Source organism: Natrix helvetica, assembly GCF_964273705.1.
Source record: "Natrix helvetica genome assembly, chromosome: 1".
Lineage (NCBI taxonomy): Eukaryota > Metazoa > Chordata > Lepidosauria > Squamata > Natricidae > Natrix > Natrix helvetica.
In genome coordinates, this window is record NC_138548.1 from 191,884,019 (window position 1) to 191,908,386 (window position 24,368).

At 42.3% G+C, this 24,368-nt stretch overlaps 1 protein-coding gene across 6 annotated transcripts in view; it reads left to right on the top strand.

Annotated features, from left to right (window-relative positions):
• TRPC4 (transient receptor potential cation channel subfamily C member 4) overlaps positions 1-24,368 on the top strand; it is a 363,414-nt gene that overhangs the window by 199,519 nt on the left and 139,527 nt on the right. For all 6 annotated transcript variants that reach the window (XM_081936901.1, XM_081936899.1, XM_081936897.1 and 3 more), the window contains one exon: positions 17,614-17,809. In XM_081936901.1, the coding sequence (XP_081793027.1) occupies positions 17,614-17,809 (196 nt within the window). The remainder of the gene's footprint in view (positions 1-17,613; positions 17,810-24,368) is intronic.

Below are 24,368 nucleotides of genomic sequence, written 5' to 3' on the forward strand. Positions count from 1 at the left end.
TGGATCGTGGCTTCTCTTCAAAGTATAATTCTTGAATAAGCAAAAATAAACCCGAGGCATGATCTAATAAAAAACATTTTAATATAAAAGAAAGTAAAAATACAAACTTGCTAACTGAATTAATTACATTTTGGCAGAGTTCTGTGCCTACCTCCCTTGGCAGGCGAACAAAAGAACAGAAGTGAAAGTTAAGTAAGAATGTGTGACCTGCGCAATAAAACATTGCAGATAAGAACTGTGACATGCACAATAAATCTCAAACACAGCATGCAAACCAATTAACACAGTGACACCCCTTCTTTTGCTAGTTGAGCTGATTACATCAAATAAGGCACATCTTCTTCCGCAGATACTCGTGTTGAGCTGTTGGAAGCAGTTTGTTGAGCATGTCAGCAATTTGATCATGTGTAGATACATATTGCAATTTAACAAAACCTTGTTTAACTAATTGCTTTGTGTTTTGATAACGAATGTCAATGTGTCTGGACCTAGAACCTGTGAAATGTGACTTAGAAATATAAACCACCGATTCACTATCTTCCATCACGGTGATTGGTCGAATGGGACGTGTCCAGGTATCTGCGATCAAAGCATCAAACCATGTTAGAGAATTACATGCATCTGAAACACAAGCATATTCAGCTTCAGTAGATGAGCAAGAAACAAAATTCTGTTTTCTCACTTGCCAGTAAACAGGACATCCATTTAGGAACATCATGTAACCTGAAGTACTTTTGTGTGATTTCTTATCACTTGCCCAATCAGAATCTGCATAACAACATAATTCTGCATAATCAGTATGTGTTGGTTCTAGCAATAACTTCACGTGTTTAGTGTGTTTCAGGTATTTCAATAACTTCTTAACACATGTCCAATGAAATTGTTTTGCCTTACCTATGTGTCGTGAGAAGAGATTAACACTAAGTGCAATGTCGGGTCTGGTCCAACTACTAATGTACAACAGTGACCCAATGACTGAACGATATAGTGTTTGATCTTCGAACTCAGGACTTGGTTCATGTGTTAAGTTGTGAAAATCTGTTTGCATGGGTGTCTTTGTTGTGTTAGCATCTTTCATGATGCAGAATGAGGTCAATTTTCTCCTCTTGTGAAAGACTAAACCCCTTCTGTGTTTTGTCAATCTGAACACCTAAGTAAGTGCTAATATGACCTAAAGATTTCAATGTGAAGTATCTCTGCAAACCTTTAGCAAAAATCTCACTCATTTTCTTATTTTGACCAATACAAACAATATCATCAACATAAACAAGAATGATCTCATATGCATTGTTAGATCTTTTTGTAAACACGCACTCATCATTTTCGGACTTAATAAAGCCCATTGAACTTAGTTTGTCAGTAAGACATAAGTACCACATTAAACCTGACTGTTTCAGACCATAAAGACTTTTGTTTAGGAACCAGGTATCCCCTTCTTGCTGTCGGAATCCTGGAGGGCCTCTCACATAGATCTCTTCATCTAGGTCAGCATGTAGATAAGCCGTGTCCACATCAAACTGGAAAACCTTTAAACCAAGAATACTTGCAGTGGTTAAAGCAATTTTTACACTTTCAGTTCTGACTGTTGGTGAGTAGGTGTTTGTGTAGTCCTCAGGATAACGTTGAGCGAAACCTTGAGCTACAAGTCTGACTTTGTATAAAGACTCACCATTTGGTTTCTTCTTGATTCTGTAGACCCATCGAGTGCCAATGACTTTTTTGTTTGCTGGAGGTTTTGCAGGTGTAAATACATTAAGTTTCTTTAAACTGTCCATTTCATCCTGCATTGCCTGATACCATTTCTGTTGCTCTGAATCAGGAAGCTGCTTGATTTGTGTAAATGTATCAGGAGGAAGTGTAACATTGCAAATCAAAGACAAGGGTGTTTTTGTCAGTTGCCATGAATATCTCCGTGGAGGTATCCCTTTTATGACCCTCTTGGAACATCTCAGAACAACAGTCCATTCTTCTTCTTCGTCCTCGTCCTCACATTCGTCGCTAGCATCAGCATCTGCGGCTCACGAACACGGAACATCAGGTTGTGAAGAACTGGTAGATGGAATATCTGCCTGTGAATCTTGGTCATCAGGCTGCGTGGCATCTGCAGCATCATCTCTAGGAAAATAAACTCCAGGATAATTGGAATGAATCCTGGACCAGTCAATATCTTCCTCAAAATTAGCAGATTGGGAAATCACAATTACATGTTTAGGGTCAATAAATTTGCTCCATTTTGAATTATCATCAATACCCATAAATCTGTCTCTTTGCTGCTGGACCTCCTTTTCTTCTTTGAGCTAAGGGAATGTTCACCATAGCGTATGAACCAAAAATGTGGAGGTTCTTGAGATCAGGCTTGTAGCCATACATCATGAAGAAGGGAGTTTGATTTATTACACTGCTCCAAGTATGGTTGACAATGTAATTTGCATATTTGATAGCTTCACCCCAGTATATGTTACTGAGATTGGCGTCTTCTAGGAGACAACGCATCATGGTTTGTAGAAGCCCTTGTCTTGGTTCTGCGACTCCGTTATGAGCCAGTGTGTACGGAGCAGATCAAGTCCTGGAAACGCTGAGACATGAATTCGGCACCACAGTCACTCTGGATTCTGGCGATGCAAACTTGGTATTGGGTAGAAACAAATGCTGCAAAGTCTTTAAAGATCTGAAAGGTTTCAAATTTCTCTCATAGGATATACAAATCCATATCTAGAGTGAATATCAACAGTTGTTAGAAAATACTTTCTACCACCAATTGTTGGTGGAAAAGGACCTACTATGTCAGTGTGTACCAAATCAAAAATGCGTGTTGACAGGGGTGTAGCCTGTTTGGAAATGGCCGCTGCTTTGGATTTAGCTTTCCTGCAAACTGCACAATCCAAAAACACCTTACACCCCTTTAGATACAAACCTTTTGCGAACTCTGGCATTTTCCTAAGAACATGGAAACTAGCATGCCCCAATCTTCTATGCCACTTGTGGATACACCTGGAATGCAAAGGTTTACCAGTTAGTGAATTTTCAACATTAACAGTTTTATGAGGAACCTCAAACTTGCTCTGAGCAACCTGCTTCCTTATTTTCTGTTTGTTGGCTTTAGGAGCCTTTGGAGTAGCTACAGGATCTCTCTCTCTGAGGCAACTCTCTCTGGGCCTGTGCTCTCCTCTTTTAGAGTTTGTATACTTGCCTGTGCTTGCGGTTTAGGCTTTGGCTTTATGTAATAAACACCACCAATTAGCATGGTTTCAGCAACAATATCTCCATTTTTAACTATGTAACTTGCTTTCTCGAGGTGGTGAACCTGGTACTTTAACATTCTAGACAAGTGACTTTGACTAAGCAAATTTCTGGTTGCTGAAGGTATGTAATAAACATCAGGGATGAAAGTATCGAGCTCTTCAACATAAATAGTTCCTCTTCCCATGACCTTACAAGGATGATTGGAGAAAGAATACAGTTCACTTAGATCAGATTCTGGATCGTGCATCTTTGTGAAAAGTTCCTTTCTGTAGGTGACGTGTAATGCTGCGCCACTATCCAAAGTCCACAAAAACCGTCTGTCATACTTTGGATCAGGTTATGGATTGTTGGTTAAGGCCAATGTGATGAGTGGAGCTTGTGCATCACACCTTGGACCACGACGACCTTGTCTTCCACCTCTGCCTCTGGAGTCTGTTCCTCTGGGCTGGTATGTGACGGGAGCTGGAACTCGTTGGGGACAATCCCGGGTGTCATGTCCCATAGGGTTACAGATGTAGCATCTTGGCATCCTTGGAGCGTAGGTTCTTCCTCAGAAGGGACGTCTTGCTGGAGCTCTTGATGTGGGTGGCCGTTGCAAATGTGGTGTGGCTAATTTGATAGCTTCCTCTTCAATTAAGAGCCTGCAGACATTATCAACTGTTCATTGAGCAATAGGCACATGGTTAATCTTTGCAATGGCATCTTTCCATTCATAATTCAATGAGTTAATGATAATCCTGATCATTTGAACATCATCAATAAAATGGCCTCTTTCTCTCAATTCTTTTCTCATTCCTTTCAGTTTGGTCAAATGTCCACCAATTTGATCACCAGGTTTCAATTTCGAACCATGGAACTCAGACATGAGCAAACATGAGGGATGTGCGTTTGAAAAACTTGCTGTGCAGGTAAAAATGCTGGTTGTTGCACCAGGGAGTGCTGTAATTGAATCTGTGGTTGTTGTGTTGCAGCTGGAGCTGATGCTTGGGCAGCAAAATTAACATGGCTTGCTTGGGGGGCAGGTATCTGCCTTTGCTGCATTAAGTATTGTCCATCTGAGAAGGCACGTGCACCACCAAGGTGTGCTGAAAATTGGGCCTGTGGAGACATTTGTTGCATTGCAGCCTGAATATATGAGTAATCTGCTCTCTTTAGTAAATTATTTCTGCCAGGAGATAGTGCTGTGGTTACATCTTTTGGCTGTAATATTTCTGCCTGTGTGGCATGTGGAATTGGAGAACAAAAGAGATCACGTGGCAATTGTGACGTGTGCACATCTCTCTGTTCTGATTTGCCTGACACAATGTCCTCCAGGGGTGTGTCTTAGGCTTTGGAGAGGAAGGCAAAGTGGTGTTTTCAGAAATTTGAAAAGCGTGGGAAACCCTCTTCTCTGACTTGAGCATGGAATAAGCCCTTTTGGCTTGAAATAGCTCATTTTCAAAGAATTCTATTTGATTATGATAGCTTTATAGCTTGCTCAGAGGTGCGGAGAGAATCATACATATCTCCTTGTGTGTGAGAGTGAAATTTCTGTGGCTGCGAGAGCTTTGGCCTGGCACCGAGTGTTTCAAACTCAATAAGATTTTGGGAGTATGCATAATTAGGAAGATACTCTACTTACCTCAGTCGTAGATTGTCATCTCCTGGAACAGTCCAATCTTGTTGAGATCTTTCTCCCACAGTAAGTTCTCCATCCAGCCTGGTTGCTGAAGCTATCGTCATTTGAAAGCTTGGAAGCCAGCGTAAAATGCTTTTCGCTTCTCCATCAGAGTGGGGGAGCCATCGGAATGTGCTCCTGTTTTCTTTCTCTTTTTCTTCAGCATGTTAGGAATGATTTAAACGTTCCTCAGTTGTTATAAATCATCCTGTCTAATTAGCCTATTATGCTTATCTTCAAAGTAATGAAACAAGGAGAAAGCCATAAAATAAACAACCAACCTCTGTTGCCATGACAAGGATATAATTTAAACCTTTGTAATTAATGATGATGGATCGTAGTGTTGGAAGAAATGTCCTTCTGGGTTCGGCTCCAAGTGGGGAAAAAGACACTGGAGACATGGAGGCTGCTTGGAAAGATGGTTTTAATGGTGGACAGGACCGCATGGCTTGAGTCCTGAACAGAAAAGGTGATCACATGCTTCAATGTTGGTGGAGAAGAAGAGAAGGCAAAAGGAAGGAGTGAAGAAGGGCTTGCAGGGCTTTTTATAATCTGTTCTGCCCCACCTATCTGTTTCCTGTTCCTGTGTAAGAAATGTATTCTGATTGGTTGCCAGGCTCCCATGGGCCCGTGCAAGGGCAACCCTCTAGACTGAGTTTTGAATTCAGATTTGATTGAGTTCAGATGCCATGTGGTCAGTTGAGTAAAGGCTTATATTATCATGCCTTCATTGTCACTGCCAGAACTCTACACCCATCCCCCTGGAGCTGAAGGGGAGAACTCTTTATTATGTAAAGTGGACTAGCTTGGCCTTCTTAATGGCCCATTGATAAAGTGAGGATAGCAGGAAGCTGGAGGAATTTACTTTGTGTTTAAAATGTGTTTCTCTCTTTTTTCACATTCAGGAAAATATAATATTCTGCCTTATCAATATTTCCTAGGATATTTCATTTTTCTGGGAGAGGGCTAGGTGATAACTGGCTCAGGACCTAGTTACTTGCGGGCTCAGGACCTAGTTACTTGCGGGATCGTATTCTGCCCCATACATCCCTGCGACCAATTCGCTCGCACAGAGAGGGACTCCTCCAGGTGCCGTCCACCAGACAGTGTCGAGGGGCGGCGCCTAGGAGTAGAGCCTTCTCTGTGGCGGGCCCAGCCCTGTGGAATGACCTCCCTCCGGATATTAGGACGACGTCCGACCTCCGTTCCTTCAGAGTTAAGCTCAAGACCCACCTATTCCAAGTAGCTGGCCTGGCTCAACCATGATCCAACTATATCGCTCCTGACGGGTTTTTTATTAATGTAATTCAATAGAATTTATTTATTGGGGTTTTTAAATATTGTGACTTTTTAATTGTTTTAATTGTTTAATTGTTTAATTGTTTTTTTTTTAGCTATCAGCCTACCTCCTCCTTGTATACGTTTTATATACGTCCTTGTTATATGTATGTCCTGTCCAGATTTGTATTGTATTGTATTGTACTTTGTATTTTATTTATTTTATTGTACGCCGCCCCGAGTCCTTCGGGAGAGGGTGCGGCTTAGAAATAAATATTCTATTCTATAACTTCCTACAGTGGCTTCTCCTCGAAGTATACTTCTTGAATAAGCAAAAATAAACCCTGAGGCATGATCTAAAAAAACATTTTAATATAAAAGAAAGTAAAAATACAAACTTGCTAACTGAATTAATTACATCTTGGCAGAGTTCTGTGCCTACCTCCCTTGGCAGGTGAACAAAAGAACAGAAGTGAAAGTTAAGTAAGAATCTGTGACCTGCGCAATAAAACATTGCAGATAAGAACTGTGACATGCGCAATAAATCTCAAACACAGCTAGCAAACCAATTAACGCAGTGACACTTAGCATATCAGGAGAGCATGCTCCCATATTGTGCTAGGACTACTTGCAGTCACTTATAGCCAAAGGCAAGACCTACCATTACTTAATATTTTAAATATTAAATATTAAGCAAAAATATTTGATACTTCCCAATTTCTTGGAAATTTCTTTCCAGAAGAACATCCTACAAAATTGGGAAACTAAATGAGAATGTATTCATCATTTTCTGGATTGTTTCCACAGCTAAAGGTTAAAGAAAGAAATAAGTCCTGTGGTAGATAGACTATACCTGTCCATGGAGGCTCTATCAAAGATTGCTAAATGTTACTTTCTCCTCCCCCTTTTCACCCTAATTAGATGCCATATTAAGGAGAAAAATGTAACACAATAAATTTCACACAATCAGGATTTTAAGAGATAAAACACACAAACTGTGGCAACCAATGAGCCACCATTTCTGGAATGCCTTTTGCCTCAGGCAGATGATATGCAAATCACTCTTGGGGGCAGCATAGCAAGAAAACGAGGATAGCTGGGAAGACAAAAGATTGCCCCCCCTTCCCCCATACATTTTTTTTTGCTTTCAGGGTACTAGAACAGCCTTCAAAGCATAACACTGGAGGAAAATTGCCATAACATTTTTCAGAAAAATTAAATTTGGGGCTACTCCCCTGATGTAATCTATGCTAGGGAAATCATGTTTCAAACAATTGCCTAGGTAAGACCAACAGCTTTTCTTTGGCAACAGATACAGATGTGGTTTCCCAATGCCTTCCTCCTAGGGCTCCGGAGGAAAAATAATAATCACCCAGCTGGCCCTCATAAGCAAAGCAGGATTTGAATTCACAGTTCTCCAGTTTTGTAGTCTGTGACTGTAAACATGAGACTGTTGGAAGAAATTTCCCCAGTTCATTCCCAGCTGGTATACCATAGATGCTGAGAAGAAATGAATGCAGAAGCCAGCTGCCAGAAAGTGAAATTATTTTAATATAGGAAGGCAAGAAGGAAAAAAATGACTCAGCTCCAGCATTCCTGGCTCGCAAGCAGATTGGGGGAGGAAAACCCATGCCTTCTTATATTGATTTTCCTTTGAAGCTCCTACAGTTTGATGGGGTTATTTGTGTGCCTCTAGTTAAAGTGATTGTCCTGTCTTTCTGCCTTAATGGGTTAATCCTGTCCCAGGATCTTTGTCTTTTCTATCCTGCAGGTTAATGGGGGGGGGGGGTAGGAATAAGAGAGTTTTGGTTTTGCCTTGCAGAATTATATTTAGCCTGATTCCTCTTATTTTAATGGCTCTACTTAAGTGTTTCTGATGTCAGCTCTGTTACTTTTGTAAACAGGGCTGCTATGAGGTTTCCTTTCAGCTGGTTCTTCTTGGTTTTCTTAAAGGGGGAAGGGCTGGCTTGAATCTCCTGGCACTGTTTTCTGAGGTTTCAGTGCTGTGAGGTTTCTGGTACCGTCCTTTTGGGGTGTACTTCCCACAAGATCAAATTGGTTCTCTGTAAAGATTTCCTTTTCCCTCCTTGGCTCCAAGGAAAAGGAAAACAAAGTAAGTATACAGTAATTAATCATCTCTTTTGCAGTAGCAAGGAGTTCCAAAAACATACGCTGTAAATAAAATTTAATAGGATTGTTCCTTTGACAATAATGCCCTCAAATGCATTATTAAGGATAAATCCAAAGAAAAAAGCAAAGAAAAATCACTGAAGTTTGGCACACACACAAATACCCACAGCAGAATATCAGAGTTGGATGGGACAACACCCTACTGAAAAATGGTTGTCCAATTTTCTCTTAAAAACCTCCAGTAATGAAGCACACACAGCTTTAGAGACACACATCCCATTGATGAACTTTCCTCACAGTAAGGAAATTTTCCTTAGTTCTAGGTTGGTCTTCTCCCCAACTTAATCTCCAGCTATTGCTTAATGTTCTGTCTTTTAGTATGCTTTTTTAAAAAATAAGTTGATCATATCTTTTGTGGCAGCCCAATAGATATTGGACAATGACTAGTACATTTATTAACATACCCAATTCCTGCAGACTACATCAGACAAAAAGAAACTGCATTTTGGGGGCTGGGGCGTTGTGAGAGAAAGCAGATATCGGATGCCACAGTGCCCCTCCCTTCTCAGGCAAAAGTTGTAAGCAGGAACAAAATGGTTAAAAGGGACAGAAAAAAATGCAGGCACATCCTTTCCTACTCAGATACAATTTCAAAGGCAAAATGAGATTTGCATTACCTTGAATATGCTCTCAAACAATTAATCTTAACTGCACCCCTTGGGTCTTTGGCAGAAAGAAAGAAAGACTTTACCAAGGTGTAGAAAATAAAATGTCCAATGCCATCACCCATAAGCAAATAATTACTTCAAAAAACATCTCAAGTATTATGTAACCATTAAGTTAGCAAAAAAAAAAAAAAAATACAGACATAAAATTTCCAGTACAATTTTTTTCACTAATAACAGATTTCTTATATTCACTTTCATTCCTCCCTCTTTTTCTCCAACATTCCAGTTATTGGGGGCAGTGAATGCATTTATTCCTGGAGAGTGGTAATGTTTTAGTGGTAAAGGGTTTTTTCCTCCAAACTTTTGAAACTCAGAGAAATAATAACTTTCTATGAGTTTTCTATAGATCAATTATCAATTTAAATCATTAAGTCTTCTCACACAAAATAAAAGATCAAAGTTCTCACCTTTCATCTGGGAGAGGCATAAAACTCATACTTTGTCTCTCAGTCTCTCTCGCACTCTCACACACTGTCTGTCTGTCTGTCTCTCTCACTCTGTCTCTCTTGTGTTCCATTTACATATACCAACAATTTTCCATTCTATGGGATCATCTTCATTCTGTTTAACACATGGTATTGTCCTCCTAATTATTAAGAAAAGGCTAACTAGCCCTCTCCCCACCACCAGGTCTTAGAAATGACTGAGCACAAATACACATACACACTTACCATTAAACATAATTTATGTGGAAGTTTGTTTGTTTTTTTCCTTTAAATTTCCACTTTCTTTTCTGGGGGCAACTTGTGACTTGTTCTCCAGGCAGTGAGGGAAATGCAAGGAATGGTTCCAATAAAAATGTGATGGGGGCCCTAACCACTGCATATCTGTTCCTTACATTGCTCTAACCTAAGCGGAGAAGCCAATTTTTCTTGTTGTTGCTGGCTAGCCCAACATGTTAACAGTTTTTTTTTCATTTTTTAAATGTAAACATAGTCAAAGGTACCTTCAGATGTACATACATATACACACAATTTTAACAAGTCCTGTCTCTTTCCTATTCAATTAAATTAAATTCCAATCCTAGCTTCAAGAAAATTATTATAGAGACACAGCAACACAACAGAAGTCACATTCAAATTATTTGAATATTCAATTTTCCAACTTCCCATTCAGAAGGCTAAACTTACTTGCTGAACCCCAGGTGGGAAGGACAACACTTTTTTCCCCTCATGGCTTTCCATGCCATATGGTCCCCAAATTGTTTCACAATCCAGGAGATTTCCATCTCTCCAGGATCAATTAATGAACTTACTTTACTCTCTTGGAAGAAATGTCCTTCTGGGTTCAGTTCTAAGTAGGGAAGAAAGACTGAAAACATGGAGGCTGCTTGGAAAGATGGTTTAATGGTGGACAGGACCACATGGCTTGAAGTCCTGGGGGGAAAAGGTGATTACATGCTTGCAGAAGAAAAAAAGAACAGAAAAAAGGGACTTGCTGGGTTTTTTATACTCTGTCCTGTCCCACCTCTTTGTTTCCTGTTCCTGTGTAAGAAATATATTTTGATTGGTTGTCAGACTCCCGTGGGGCCATACAGGGGCAACTCTCTAGGCTGTGTTTCGAGTCCAAGTTTGGTTGAGTTCCCAGAGGCCATGTGGGGAGTTGGGTAAAAGGTTAATACTATCATGCCTTAATCCCATCAACTTGGAGCAGAATGGGGGAACTCCTTGTTATGTAGAATAGTTTGGCTCAGGCATTTTAATGGCCCATTAAGAAAAGTTGGGGCTATTAAGAGTGAATCTGTTTCCCGTCTAAAACCATGTTTCTCCATTTCTGATCCAGGGAGTTATAATATTCTACCTTTTCAATATTTCCTAGGATATTTCATTTTTCTAGGAGCACGGTGAGTGCCAACTTCCTACACCACATTAGAACTTCAATTAGTTTTATGACTCAGAAGATTTACCTCTCTTCAGAGTCAACTAGTGTCACTCACTAAAAAATTAACAACTTCAACAAACTTCAACAAACTTCTTTTGAATGAACTTCATCTGGATGGATGTCTGCTCCATCTTTTAGTGCCTCTTGATATGCCTTAAAAGTGTTTTGCATCTCTGACAGCAGTCCTCTGAACCTCAGACAAGAATCAATATCAAAAGAAATTCTTTTGAAGCATGCTTTTGCATTGGTTACAATCTGTAGCCCAAGACAGAAGTGGCTGAGATGAAGATCCCCTGGCTGGCTAACTCCATTTGAAAGCCAAATCTGGCCCTAGGTTCTCCCTCAGTTATCTTCCCAATAAGCAACTGAGTCAGAACATCATTTAAAGAGAGTACTCTGATAAAATGGGATGTTTCAATGAAAAAGGAGCAGAGAAAACCCCTAGCCCCATGTTTTCCTTCTTTTTACAGTTAACACAACAAAGAAAATGCCAGAGGAAAGTTGATTGGACAGGGTAAAAGTAACCTCCCCTTTGCATAGGCAATCAGTTACATGTAGTCAAACATGTTACATATTTGCATCCCATAATATCACATGTTCATTAAAATGAGGTTGTTTGAAGTTCACAAAAGAGATAAACCAGACCCCAATTTGTACTGACAAACGTCTTATCTGGAGCTAGTCTCCAGCTTGTTTATCTGTTTAGGAATGTTAAAAGCTAATAAACCTGAACATCATTTTAAAAGATAGAAAATAAATCAAATTAAAATACAAAGTAGCTATGTTGTTGACCCTGAAGATGACATGTGTGTAGCCATATTTTATTGTAGCCTTTTTACTCTTTTTCTATTAGTTGTAGGTTTGTAGTAAATAAATTTAAAAATACTTCAGGCTCTCCACTTTCTAACTGTTGAAAGGGAGGTTTGTTATGTTTAGGCAGCATTCCTTTCCTGTGGGAACAGAGAAGATGCCTGAAGCTGGCCGAAGGTCACTGGGATGTTGGACTGAGAATTGATTGGAGATTGTGACTCAGGGAGGGAAGCAGTGGTGGGTTGCAAATCCTGTTCTAACAGGTACGGTTCGAACGAGGCCGGCGGCATCCTCATGGATGCGTGCAGTGAACATGTGCAGTGCACGCATGCGTCTTACCACCTCCGTGATGCTCTGTGGCGCTCCAGTTGCTCTGCAGAGCGTCACACAGGTGCTGTATGCGCCATGCGCCTGCGCGGAAACACAGAAACCTTTAAACACCGGTAAGGAGCTCGAGCAGACGGATGGGCCCTCCGGAGCACCATACTGGAATGGTATCCGGTGCTCTGGGCTGGCTCCGGTATGCCTGTAACAGGGTGTACCGCCTACAACCCACCACTGGGGAGGAAGTTTCATACTTTTGGTTTTATTGGCTGTAATTCTTGATCCAGTTCAGAGTCTGAATTACACCAAGTCCTTGCCAATTTAATGTGTTCCTAATAAATGGATTTTAAAAGAAAGATGAAGGCCTTGGGACATGTTACTTGGAGGCTTGACATTATTCCAACTCTTTTAAAAAGAAATGTTTTCATCCAATTCCTCACTGAGGATCGCTATCCAAGGTCCTGAGCCCTGGCTGCTTACCCGGTCTATCCAGTCAGGCAACAGAAGAGAGTCAGGGAAGATGGAGAAAAAACAAAAGCCCAAGGAAAGAGCCAGAGAGTGTAAGCTTTGTGGAGGATCTTGTGTGAGGCTGCTGACCCCCATGGAGACCCTGCAAGTAGCAGCTGTAGTAGAGGACATCGCACGCCAGGTGGACATTTGTCCCAAGACCGAGTCCAATCAGCATTGCAAATAAGTCCCCGAAGGCACCAAGCTACCCAATCCTGGGTTTGTCGCAACTGGTCAGAGAAAGAAACCCCCCCCCCAGTCTACCCACCCCTGAAGCTCAAGCAGCCAGCCCTCTTGCACCAGGGCTGTCTCATACCAGGCACCAAAGTCAGCAAAAGCACCATTGAGGAACCAGTCCTCCTCCACAGCCATGGTTCCCTAAATTCCCTGGATGGACATTTTACCCCAACCAAGGATGGTTGTGACAGCAGGACCAACAGGTTGCAGCCAAGTTATTGGTGCCACTGCCACCATCGCCTCCTGCTAGAGCAAATGCACCCCTGCCCTTTAAGCCAGTTTTCGATGGGACCACTAGCAAGCTTGCTTACTTCCTGAATCGAGTCTGGTCTCACATCAATCATCATAGGGATGAGTTCCACAAAGACAGTGAGATTGTCTCCATCTTGGGTGAAAATTTGGAAGATGAAACATCTGAGTCGTTTACCCAACTCCATGATGAAGGAGCCCCAGAGTTGAATATTGTGGATGACTTCCTGTGAGAGCTTCAGGCCCAATTCAAGGACTCCTCTCAAACCCAAGAAGCAGAGGCAGGAATTAAAATGATGAAACAAAGGGGCCGGCCCACAAAAGAAATTGTGCAAGAATTCTGCCATCTTGCTGGGAGGTTAAACTGACCCAAATGAATTCTTGTGCATTACTTCAAAGAATGCCTTGATGAGGAATTATTAAAAATAAAAATACACGTATCCATGGGTGGCATCTGAACCCAGAGTAACCTTTTGTAGCCCAAGTCAATGCCAGCGATGTAGCAGTGGTGGCAGTCTGCTTGCAGAAAAATGCCAATGGAAACTTATAGCCCTGTGTTTACACTTCCAAAAGGTTCACTGAGACTGAGAGACAATGGGCCATCTGGGAAAGGAAGCATACTCAGTATGCTGGGCACTGCTCACATGGAGACAATTCTTGGAAGGCAGTCAACAACCTTTTGAGGTTTGGACGGACCAGAACAATTTAGAGGTGCTAAAAAGCCCCAGGAAACTATCCCCCAATCATGTCCGATGGGGTGCAGTACTTCAAATGGTTCAACTTTGAATTCAAATACATTCCGGGGGGGGGGGGGAATCTACTGGTGGAGGCTTTGTTAAGAAAATCACAATTCAACAGCAAGAGAGAGGAGGTAATTCATGCCATAATTCCTCCTTCCCAATTAGTGTCACAAGTCACCACCTGAGTGCAAGCAAAAAGGCACAGCCCAAAAGACAAAGATGCAATGATCAAAAGATTAAAAGATGAGCTCTCAATGGACTCATGGTACCAGGACAATGACATAATAACTCAAAAGGATGGGGTAGCTTGGAAAGGGTCAAAACTATACATCCCCAGCAACTCTGCAAATCCAAGTCCTGCAAAGGAGTCATTATTCTAAACAAGAAGAACATTTTGACATTGCACTTAGCTGGGAGACAGTTCTGATGGCCAAAGATGAAAAAAGACATTGAGGACTGTGTAAAAGAGCTGTGCCACTTGTGCGACAATGAAGATGAGACCTAGAAAACCTCCAGAACGTCTCAAGCTAGTGGTAGAACCATCCTGACCTTGGGAGGAGATAGGGAGGAGATAGGGATGGACTCTACTATAGAGTTACTGGAGAGTGGCAGGAACATGGTCATTTGGACCATGATTGACTTATTCTCTAAACAAGCCCATTTTATAGCCTGCACTGGTGTTCCCTCAGTGAAGAAATTAGCTAGACTATGTTGTGATCTGCCAACTGCCAGTGGAACTAGCAGCAGACGTGGACAATGAGGAGGTTGGGGAGGAACTTGGGCCAGTCCTGGAGGTTGGGGAAGGCTCTGATGGATGTTCTGCATCAGATGCAGAAATAGAGCCAGGGCTGTCTGACATTTCCCAGCCACTGGAGAGGCAGCTGCCTTTGGAGGCTGAGATAAGTGAAGAGGAAGAACAGCTGGGGCCTGATCCAGATGCACGTAGGCACAGAGCAGTTAGGAGAGGTGAACAATGAAGGACAAGGAGTTGATTCAGGAAGCAAAGCACACGTCGACGCTGAATAACCCCTCTCTGGCTGGGGAATAAATAGAAGGAAAGGGGAGTGGTTGTCATAGAAAACAACAGTTCATATTTCTGAAGATTTTGCTCATTGTGTTTCGTGCATCAAAGATGCTTGTCAGAACTTCATTTGCAGCCTTTCAGCTGAGAACTCATGGCATTGCAATTATCACAAGGAACTGCTAAGATCTGTTGCTGCAGTAAAATCTTTGCAGGACTCTTTATTAAAAAATAATTTTTATTTAACATTTTTAAACATTAAAAAACAAAACACAAATTTCCACTTATCACAGCATTTCCATATTGGTATCATTAATATCATTCATATTTACATAAACCCTATTTCAGTGGTGGGTTGCAGGTGGTACGACCTGGTACGGGCGTACCAGAGCCAGCCCGGAGCACCGGATACTGGTACGGTGCTCTAGAGGGCCCACCCACCTACCTGATCTCCTTATCGGTGTTCAAAGGCTTCCGCGCTTCTGCGCAGGTGCATGGTGTGTACAGTGCTTGCGCGATGCTCTGCGGAGCAGCTGGAGCATCACAGAGGCATTAAGACGCATACACATGCTGTGCCTGTGTGTGCGCACGCTGTGCGCGTCCATGAGGACACCACCACCACCCTTTCCAACTGTACAGGTTGGAACGGGGTTTGAAACCCACCACCGCCCCATTTCTATAGTTCACTCATTTATATTATATAGTCATTTGGGTTGTAATAATATTTACAAATATATACAAAATTGTTGTATAATAAATATTACATATTTCTTATACAGTAGTTTTACGTCTATCCTCTAGCCATTTATGCCATCTACTCCACACTTTATAATACTCCGATTCTTCTTTGTCTTTCAGTTCTATGGTCAACCTATCCATCTCTGCACACTAAAGTACCTTTCTTATTATCATTGCATCTGAAAGAATATTATTCTGTTTCCAATTTTGAGCAAAGATGATTCTAGTTGCAGTTAGTATATGTAATAGTATATATTGAAATTTTTTACATATATTTCCACCTAACATGCCCAATAAGAATAGCTCCAGTTTCAGTTCGATCTTTTGTTCTGTCATTTTTCCAACCATTCCTTTATTTTAAGCCAATACTTCCCGGCTTTGGTGCTGGTTCACGACATATTATAGAAGGTTCCTTGTTTATAGCTGCATCTCCAGCATTCAGGCTGGAATCAGTTTGGCCAATCTCACTGGAGGTAAATGCCAACAATAAAACATTTTGTACATGTTTTCCTTGTAGGCTGCTAACATCGTTAATTTATACTTTTTCTCCCATAATTTATCCTAATGATCTAATTCAATACTATAGGCCAAATTTCTGGCACAGTTTATCATCGTCTCCTTCACTGTTTCTTCTTCCATCTTATATCTTAAAAAGTAATCCTATGCTTTGGTAATATTTTTCCTTGTCATTTGCAATATTTCATCCAATTCCAATTGTTTTCCATAAATGCTATATAAACTCTTTGCATAACTCTTGCTTGGACTTTTCGGTGGGTGAATGCTATTAATTCACAAGAGGTTAATAAAGAGTGTTTTTTGTGAAAAGGAGTCTGTTTCTTGCTTCTGCTAAGGCTGGGTCAGAACAGACTATTTGTTAAACGCATCTATCAGTTACATGGGGTTCCTTGCAGAATTGTATCAGACGGGTGTCCAATTCACGGTTAGGTTCTGGAGGGAGTTTATAAAAGTGATTGGATCATCCCAAGGGTTAAGTTCTGGATTCCATCTGAGCATGAATGGGGCTATGGAATGTATGAACGCAATGATTGGGCAGTATTTGAGATGTTATGTAAATTACCAGCAATAAAATTGGGCAAAGCTATTACCGTTCGCTGGTAGCTTACAACCATGCAGTGCACAGTAGCATGGGGTTAACTCCATTTCAAATTAGCACTGTGAAGGAATTTGTTCCTATGCTGGACTTACCTACAGAACTCCCCCTCATCCACATCAGTAAAAGAATGGATGGACTTGTTAAAAGATTCTTGGGAAAACACTAAGTGAGCTTTAGTGGAAGCCGCGAAAATCAACAAAGCGCAAGCTGATAAACATCAGTCCCAGCTGATGACTACTAAAGCACAGCTGCATTGTTGCTTTAGTCACATGATCTTCATTTTCAACATTCTGTGACAGTTTCTATCCAATCTTGCAATCTTTTGCTCCTTCCCTCACCTAGCAGCAGTCATTTACCTGCTGGAAGGGAAGGCGGTTTCCAGTGCTCCCTGCCAGATTCCTGCAAGGAAACTCAATGGAGAAGCCAGCAAGAATTTGGAAGTTGCTCCTGCTCTATTTTTGTACACCCTTGGTCATTCTGTTTCTTTGTTTAGGTAATGATATATCTCTGAAACAATGACTCAAAAGGGTATATACAGATTATCTAGTCATGTTTTAAATATTATTTTAGTGTTGTGAAAAATTATTGCATTAGCAATATTTAATTAGCCAAAATATGAAAGTTGATATTCTGTCACTGATTTTAGCAGCGATAAAAGTAACCTGGAACTCGATATTACAATAAATATCAGTTTGTTATTAATATTGACAGCCCACCATCCTGTACTTCCCTGCATTTTCTATTAAAGCCTGCATCCTATTCTTATATTGTCATCCTGCACATTCTATTCTGCTCACTTTACCTAATTGAATTGGCTTGTTTAATTTATGATGAAATAATGTTTTACTTAAAAGCAATAGTTACCTTTTAATACTTTATATCTGTAGGTCTCTAGCCACCTGGAATAAGTTGTGATAATGATTCTTTGCTGCTTTTTTGTTTGTTTTCTTTTCCAGTTTATTTGAAACTCTTCAGTCATTATTTTGGTCAGTCTTTGGACTCATCAATCTGTATGTGACCAATGTTAAAGCTCGACATGAATTCACTGAGTTTGTTGGAGCCACTATGTTTGGCACCTACAACGTCATCTCACTGGTGGTCCTGCTTAATATGTTGATAGCTATGATGAACAATTCCTACCAGCTTATTGCTGTGAGTACTTAATATTTTGCCTTTTATTCTAAAATGTTGACAATTATTTTTGGTATGTTTACAATTTTAGATTCTCTACCTCCAGAAAAACAATCATCAACTTACTGCAAATTCCAGAAAGTATACTACTGAGCTTCACAACTCTGTTCATATATCCAATCCAATACAACACTCTAAGTCTAGTATATAAATTACTGTATTTTTCAGAGAATAAGACACACTCCCCTCCAAGAAAGACAGTGGGTGCATCTTATACATTGAATGTAGCCCCGCCCATCCACCAGCCCCCACCTATGGCCATTTTCAGCCTCCGTGAGTCGTGTTTTAGACCTCTTCCGAGCAGCAGGGATTCCCACAGACAATCGCTGCCTCCGTGCCTGGCATTTTTGGCTTCTGTGCCTAGCATTTTCAGCCTCCGAATGCTCCATTTCAGGCCCGTTCAAGACTGCAGGTATCGCCAGAGCACATCGCTGCTGATTGCCGCCTCCACACATCACGTTTTTGGCCTCCACATGCCCTGTTTTTGGCCTCTGCATGTTGCATTTTCAGGCAGATCCCCACCACCATGTGATGCACAGAGGCCAGAAAGGCAGCCTGGAACAGCTGCTGCCTGGTGGGACCGGTTCCATGTACACACCAGAGCTCCCTCAGAAGATCAGCAGCATGTTTGAAGCTGTGTTTTAGCCCCAAAGAAGTGCATGCACTCATAACCAGCAAACCTGTTGTTAACATTCACCTCTGGGAACAGCTGGTCAGGGGTATTCCGGGAGGCCGATCCACCCACCAATCAGCTGCTCATGCTGAGTCAGGCTGCGATAATGTGCTGAAGCTGACCAGGCTGTTTGCTAAGGATGCTAGCCAGATGAATGCCAATGGTATTCATCCTCAGTGCAGATATTTTTTTCTTATTTTCACCCCCCCAAAACTAATGTGTGTCTTATACTCCAGAGCGTCTTATAAGAAAAATCCAGTACTTTTCCAAACCAAAATATCCCTATCAATAACTGTTTAAACATATCAAACTATGCTGAGCATTATAAACTGCTTCTCCCTCATCAAGAATTTCCTCAGTCCCAATAACTTATTTAATTTCTAAATCTTCCCAAACCTTGACTTCTTAATCTGCATATTTTATTCATATTCATGCTTTATCCCGAATGTACCAATAACTTGTCTGTTCTTTCACTCCTTTTTCTGACAATTCCATTACATCTTAAACTTCTATTATTAGCTTGCTGTATTCTTGTGTCATTTTTCTTTTTTTACTTTTAATTTGAATTGCAGTAAAACAAATGCTAATTAACTGTGAAAGGACAAAATTTTCTATAGAAGTTTGCTCCCTTTAGTGATCCACATTTTTACAGTCCAGATATAGTGACCTTATTTTTGTTTCTATAGGCAATCCTTGCTCATTGACTGCTTCATTTAGTGACCATTCCAAATGAGGCTAGTGTAACAAACTACCCCATGCATTTACAACTGTCACATGATCCCATAGCCACATGATCACCATTTGGGTGGTTCACAACTGGCATGCATTTACAACTGATGCAGGGTTCCATAGTCACTTGATTGACAGTCTTGTGTTTCACAACCAGCTTCCAATAACCATAATGAATGGAGAACATAGAGTACAATCACCAGTGATAATCATGTGATATCTTGCTTTGTAACTGCAGTGTTTCGTTCAAATGAGAAGACAAATCAAAAGCCTGAGGCAGTCACATGATACATGGTCATACTTAGGCCTATAGGCCTTAGTGATGCAGATGTTGGTCACAATTATGGTTTTTAACTGAGGCCTACCTGTTTTTTCAATAATTTTACATATAGATATAGATACAGGTACAGATGCAGATACAGATATGTAGTCCTCAGATAACAAACAGTTACTTAAACAACTTAAACTTAAATCAGGTGTCCCTCTGTTCAAAACCCAAGAAAGGAAACCCCCAACTCCATGTTTTACTGGAGTTTGAAATGATAGCAACAAAAGAAAAGCAAGATCTGAGGCTAAAGGCGCTAAAGTTACATATTGAAAGTATTCCCAAATCCCTCCCCCCAAGGACCCCGGCTGAATGTCCAATCCCCAGCCCATATGGTGTCTTGTGGGGCGCATCTTCAGGTGCTTCCACCCATCTGGTATGCTGGGACGGTTGACCTTGACTGGGTATAAACAAGTCCATTCAGCTGTGCAGTACACAATGAGAGAAAACCCTTTTCATTCACACCTCCTCCTCCAGCTTGCTTACCCACCAAAATGCCAATGCTCCCCTTCCCCATTACTATGGCAGCTGATTGCAAGCAAGCGTCATAGAGGCTGACATTCAGCCCTCCTGCAGTAGAGGCATTAGCCCTGGAGAAAAAGAACACAACACAAAATAGACAAGGTAGAAACAACCTAAAAATATAGGAACATTTACAACAATAAAGTTAAGGCTTTTCAGGATATTTGGAGTGAAACAACTGTAAAAGCGTTGGGGCTCTGACATCTTGCTCATTTACCCATTCAGACTGAGAGGAAGGGAAATGTTTCCAGGCAACAAAATACTGTACTTTTCCCCTATGTTTTCTGGAATTGAGGATCTCTTTGATCTTGAAATGCTGTTCTCCTTTGATGATGAGGGGAATAGGAGGAGGAGGTTGGTCCGGTCGAAGTGAGGAGATATGTTCAGGTTTCAGTAAGCTAACATGAAACACGGGGTGGATCCTTCTAAGGGTTTTAACTGTACCATGACCAGCTTTACAATTCTTACAATAGGTAAAGGACCCACATACTTAGACCCTAGTTTCTTTGACTTCTGGTCGAAGGTACTTAGTGGCCAGGAAAGCCCAATCCCCAACTTAGTAATCTTTTGCCGTAATTCTTTTCTAGTCAGCCTGTTTTTTATGTGTTCAGTGAGCCTCATCTAGCACCTTAAACTTTTATGTTTTAAATTACAATGAACCCACTGTAACATATTATGCCACACACCCACTGTACAGTCATATGACTGCATTTTGGATGCTTATAAAATCATAGGGCTTTTCCTGACCTCATTTGCTTCAGCTAGGTCCCAGTGCTCAAGGCTGTCAAGATCCTTCTGAATCTTGAATCTAGTTTCCAAAGTGTTCTCCCAAGCTTAGTGTTGTCTACAAATTTGATTAGTTCCCCTTTAATCTGCTTCTCTAGATAATTTATGAAAATGTTGAAGAGTATTAGCCCAAAGCAGTATCTTAGCTGCCCCACTACATGCTTCCCTCAATATTTATGTAGTCTCATTAAGACTGCACACTGTGTATGATTGGTTAGACAATTGCAAATCCATTTGGTGGTGATACTGTTTATCCCATATTTTTCTGTCTTACCAAGAAGTAGGCTGTAGTCTACTTTATCAAATGCATTACTGAAGTCCAAGTATATTATATCTATAGAATTTTGCTGGTCACTTTATGAAATAAGGCAATAAGGTTTGTCTGACATGATCAGAGGTGGTATTCAGCCAGTTTGGACTGGTTCAGATGAACTGGTAGCAGAAATTTTAACTAATTCAGAGAACTGACAAATACCACCTCTGGCTGGCCCCACCCGGTCATCACTGCCTCCACCCCACTCACCCCACACAGTCACTCCTCATTTTGTCTGTTCACCTGCCATTGCTAGCCTGCCTTCACCCGCCATTGCTGCCTGCCTTCTGCTGGGGCACTTATCTCCCTGGGTGAGTGAGCCTGCAAGCAAGCCCTGGTCAAGTCGATTCCTGGCCTGGCCTACTTGCCACCACAAGCCCCAGTCAAGTGCCTACTCCCAGGCTGGCCTAGACTGGCACCTCAAGGTGGACACAGTGAGGCTCAGCTTCCTTTCAGACCTCGCTCTCACCATCCTTCCATCCGCCTGCTGCCTGCCCACTTACTTCTGCCTCAGATCAGGAGACACGCCAGTCCATGGCTTTTGCCTTCCCTGGGCCTCTGCCCACATGCTGCCTGCTTGCAAGTGGTTGTATTAAAAAAATTACTATTGGTTCTCTGGGTGTGGCTTGGTGGCATGGCTTGGTGGACATGGCAAGGGAAGGATACTGCAAAATCCAGATTCCCTCCCCACCCTACTACCCTGCTTTCCAGCTGTTCTCCTTTGCAAGGCAACAGAAGAAGACCCAGCCAATCAGCTGGGACTCAGGAGGCAGTGAATAGATGGGGGCGGAGCCAGCCAGATATTGTATTTGCAAGTTCTCCGAACTACTCAAAATTTCCACTACCGGTTTCCCACACTGATCAGAACTGGCTGAATACCACCTCTGCCGCTTACTCTCCTCCTCGAGTCAGGGGATGCACCAGTCCCTTGCTCTGGCCTTCCCTGGGGCCTCCACCCACATGCCACTTGCTCGCCCTCCACCTTGCTCACCTTCTGAAGGACTGCCTTGGTGGTAGGAACATGGTGAGGCTCGGCTGCCTTCTGCTAGAAGCCTCCAGCCACTGCTGCCGGCTCAGTTCCGACTGGCAAAGAGGTGGCGTCTGGAGCCTTCTTGTGCCAAAACTACCAAAAACTACAGGCCGAAAAAGAGGCCTGAAGTCCTGTCACCTCCATTGCCACCCTGTTCTTCACGCATTTGCACTCTATTGCCTGCCAGTGCCGCTTGTGGCCAGACCCAGCCAGGAGAACAGCCTGCTGCACCAGAGGGACTTGCTCATACACCGTCTCCTCGCAGAAGGTCCCAGCACCATGAGGTGTGTGCGTGTTTGCTGTGCATACGTTTGTGGCAGAGAAGGAGGAGGAGACTTGGCCAAACTTTTCTTCCTCCCTTCGCAGTGGAGCTGCTCGGAAGGCAGCCGATGCAGTCTGTCCTCCTTTGCTCTGCTGCAAAGGGAGGCAGAAAAGTTTGACCAAGTCTTCTCCTCTTTTTCGGACATATACACAGAGCATGCACATATCTCACAGCGCCGGGACGTTCTGCGAGGAGACAGTGCATGGGCAAGTCCATCTGGCATTGTGAGATGTGTGCCTGTTTGCTTTTTGTGTATGAGGCCGAGAACGTGGAGAGAAGCAGCCAGGTTGAATGCTGCGGCAGAGAGAAGCAGCCAGGTTGAATGCTAGACTTTTCTGCCGGGTCTGTGGGCATGATTTGGTGGGCTGGTTTGGTGGGGGCCATGTAACTAAGTGGGCATGGCCAACTTGATGTCACTGAGTTTGATTCTGTTGCCCCCGAGGATTTGGATAGGTTGCGTGGACGGCTGCGACCCACCACATGTTTAATGGACCCGTGTCCCTCCTGGTTGGTACTGGCATCTTGGGAGGTGACCCGAGGCTGGCTTCTGGGCCTGGTGAATGCCTCATTGGGTGAGGGATCCTTACCAACCGCCTTGAAAGAGGCGGTGGTGAGGCCCTTGCTTAAGAGGCCTTCACTCGACCCAATGGAGCTAGCTAATTATCGTCCAGTCTCCAACCTTCCGTTTCTAGCGAAGGTTGTAGAGAATGTGGTGGCGCAGCAGTTTCCATGACACCTTGACGAATCCGAGTATCTAGACTCACGCCAGTCCGGCTTCCGACCCGGGCACAGCACAGAGACAGCCTTGGTCGCGTTGGTTGATGATCTCTGGAGGGCCAGAGATAGAGGTTGTTCCTCTATCCTGGTCCTATTAGACCTCTCGGCGGCTTTTGATACCATCGACCATGGTATCCTATTGCGCCGGTTGGAGGGGATAGGAGTCAGAGGTACCGTTTTGCGGTGGTTCGGCTCCTACCTCTCCGACCGGAGGCAATGTGTGTTGACAGGGGGACAGAGGTCGACCCCGAGGCCACTCACTTGTGGAGTGCCACAGGGGTCGGTCCTCTCGCCTCTCCTGTTCAACACTTTTTTCTGAAAACATATTTCAAACAGTCTGTTATTCTTTTCATTCTTAACTATTCTCTCCTAGACAGTACTGGGTTATGCACCTTGGGGAAAGGGAACTAGATGAAAGGAAAGAGTTTTATATTAATGTAAATAATATAGTATTTCTTTGGGCTAATTGCAAAATAGAAACTTTCAGCACAATAAAATCACAACCTTTTCAAAATTACAAAGTATTTCACTCTGCTCTCGATAGTTTTTGGGCTCCAAAGTAACTTGCTGACATCAATTCAATCCTAAGAAGAAAAATAATAACTCCACTACCCCCACTTTACCCCCATAATAGATTCCACTAGTCTAATTGAATTTCTATCTGAATTTTAAGTTCTACTTTGGAATTATCATCTCAAATTTTAGGTAAAGAAGAAGCCTTGTTGAACACTTCAAAACTGGCTTTCTTTGGAGTAAAAGAGGAATAGGCCAGGCTCTGGGACAACCTGCTCCATCAACAACACCCCCCCCCCAATGGCTAGCAAAAATCTCAAACCCTAAATGTCACCAAGTTGTTCTTGCCACTCCACCACTCCTTGGACCTGGAATTGAACAATGTTTCTCCTGGGGGAGGGGGAGTTCTCTACTTGGTCTGAATTGTCCCTTAATGATGCTTCCCCTCACCACCAACTGTCCCAGTCAGCCAGCAGATTAGGGGCTGATATTGGCACCAAGTTGTTCCCCCATCCAGTTGGCCAGGGTGA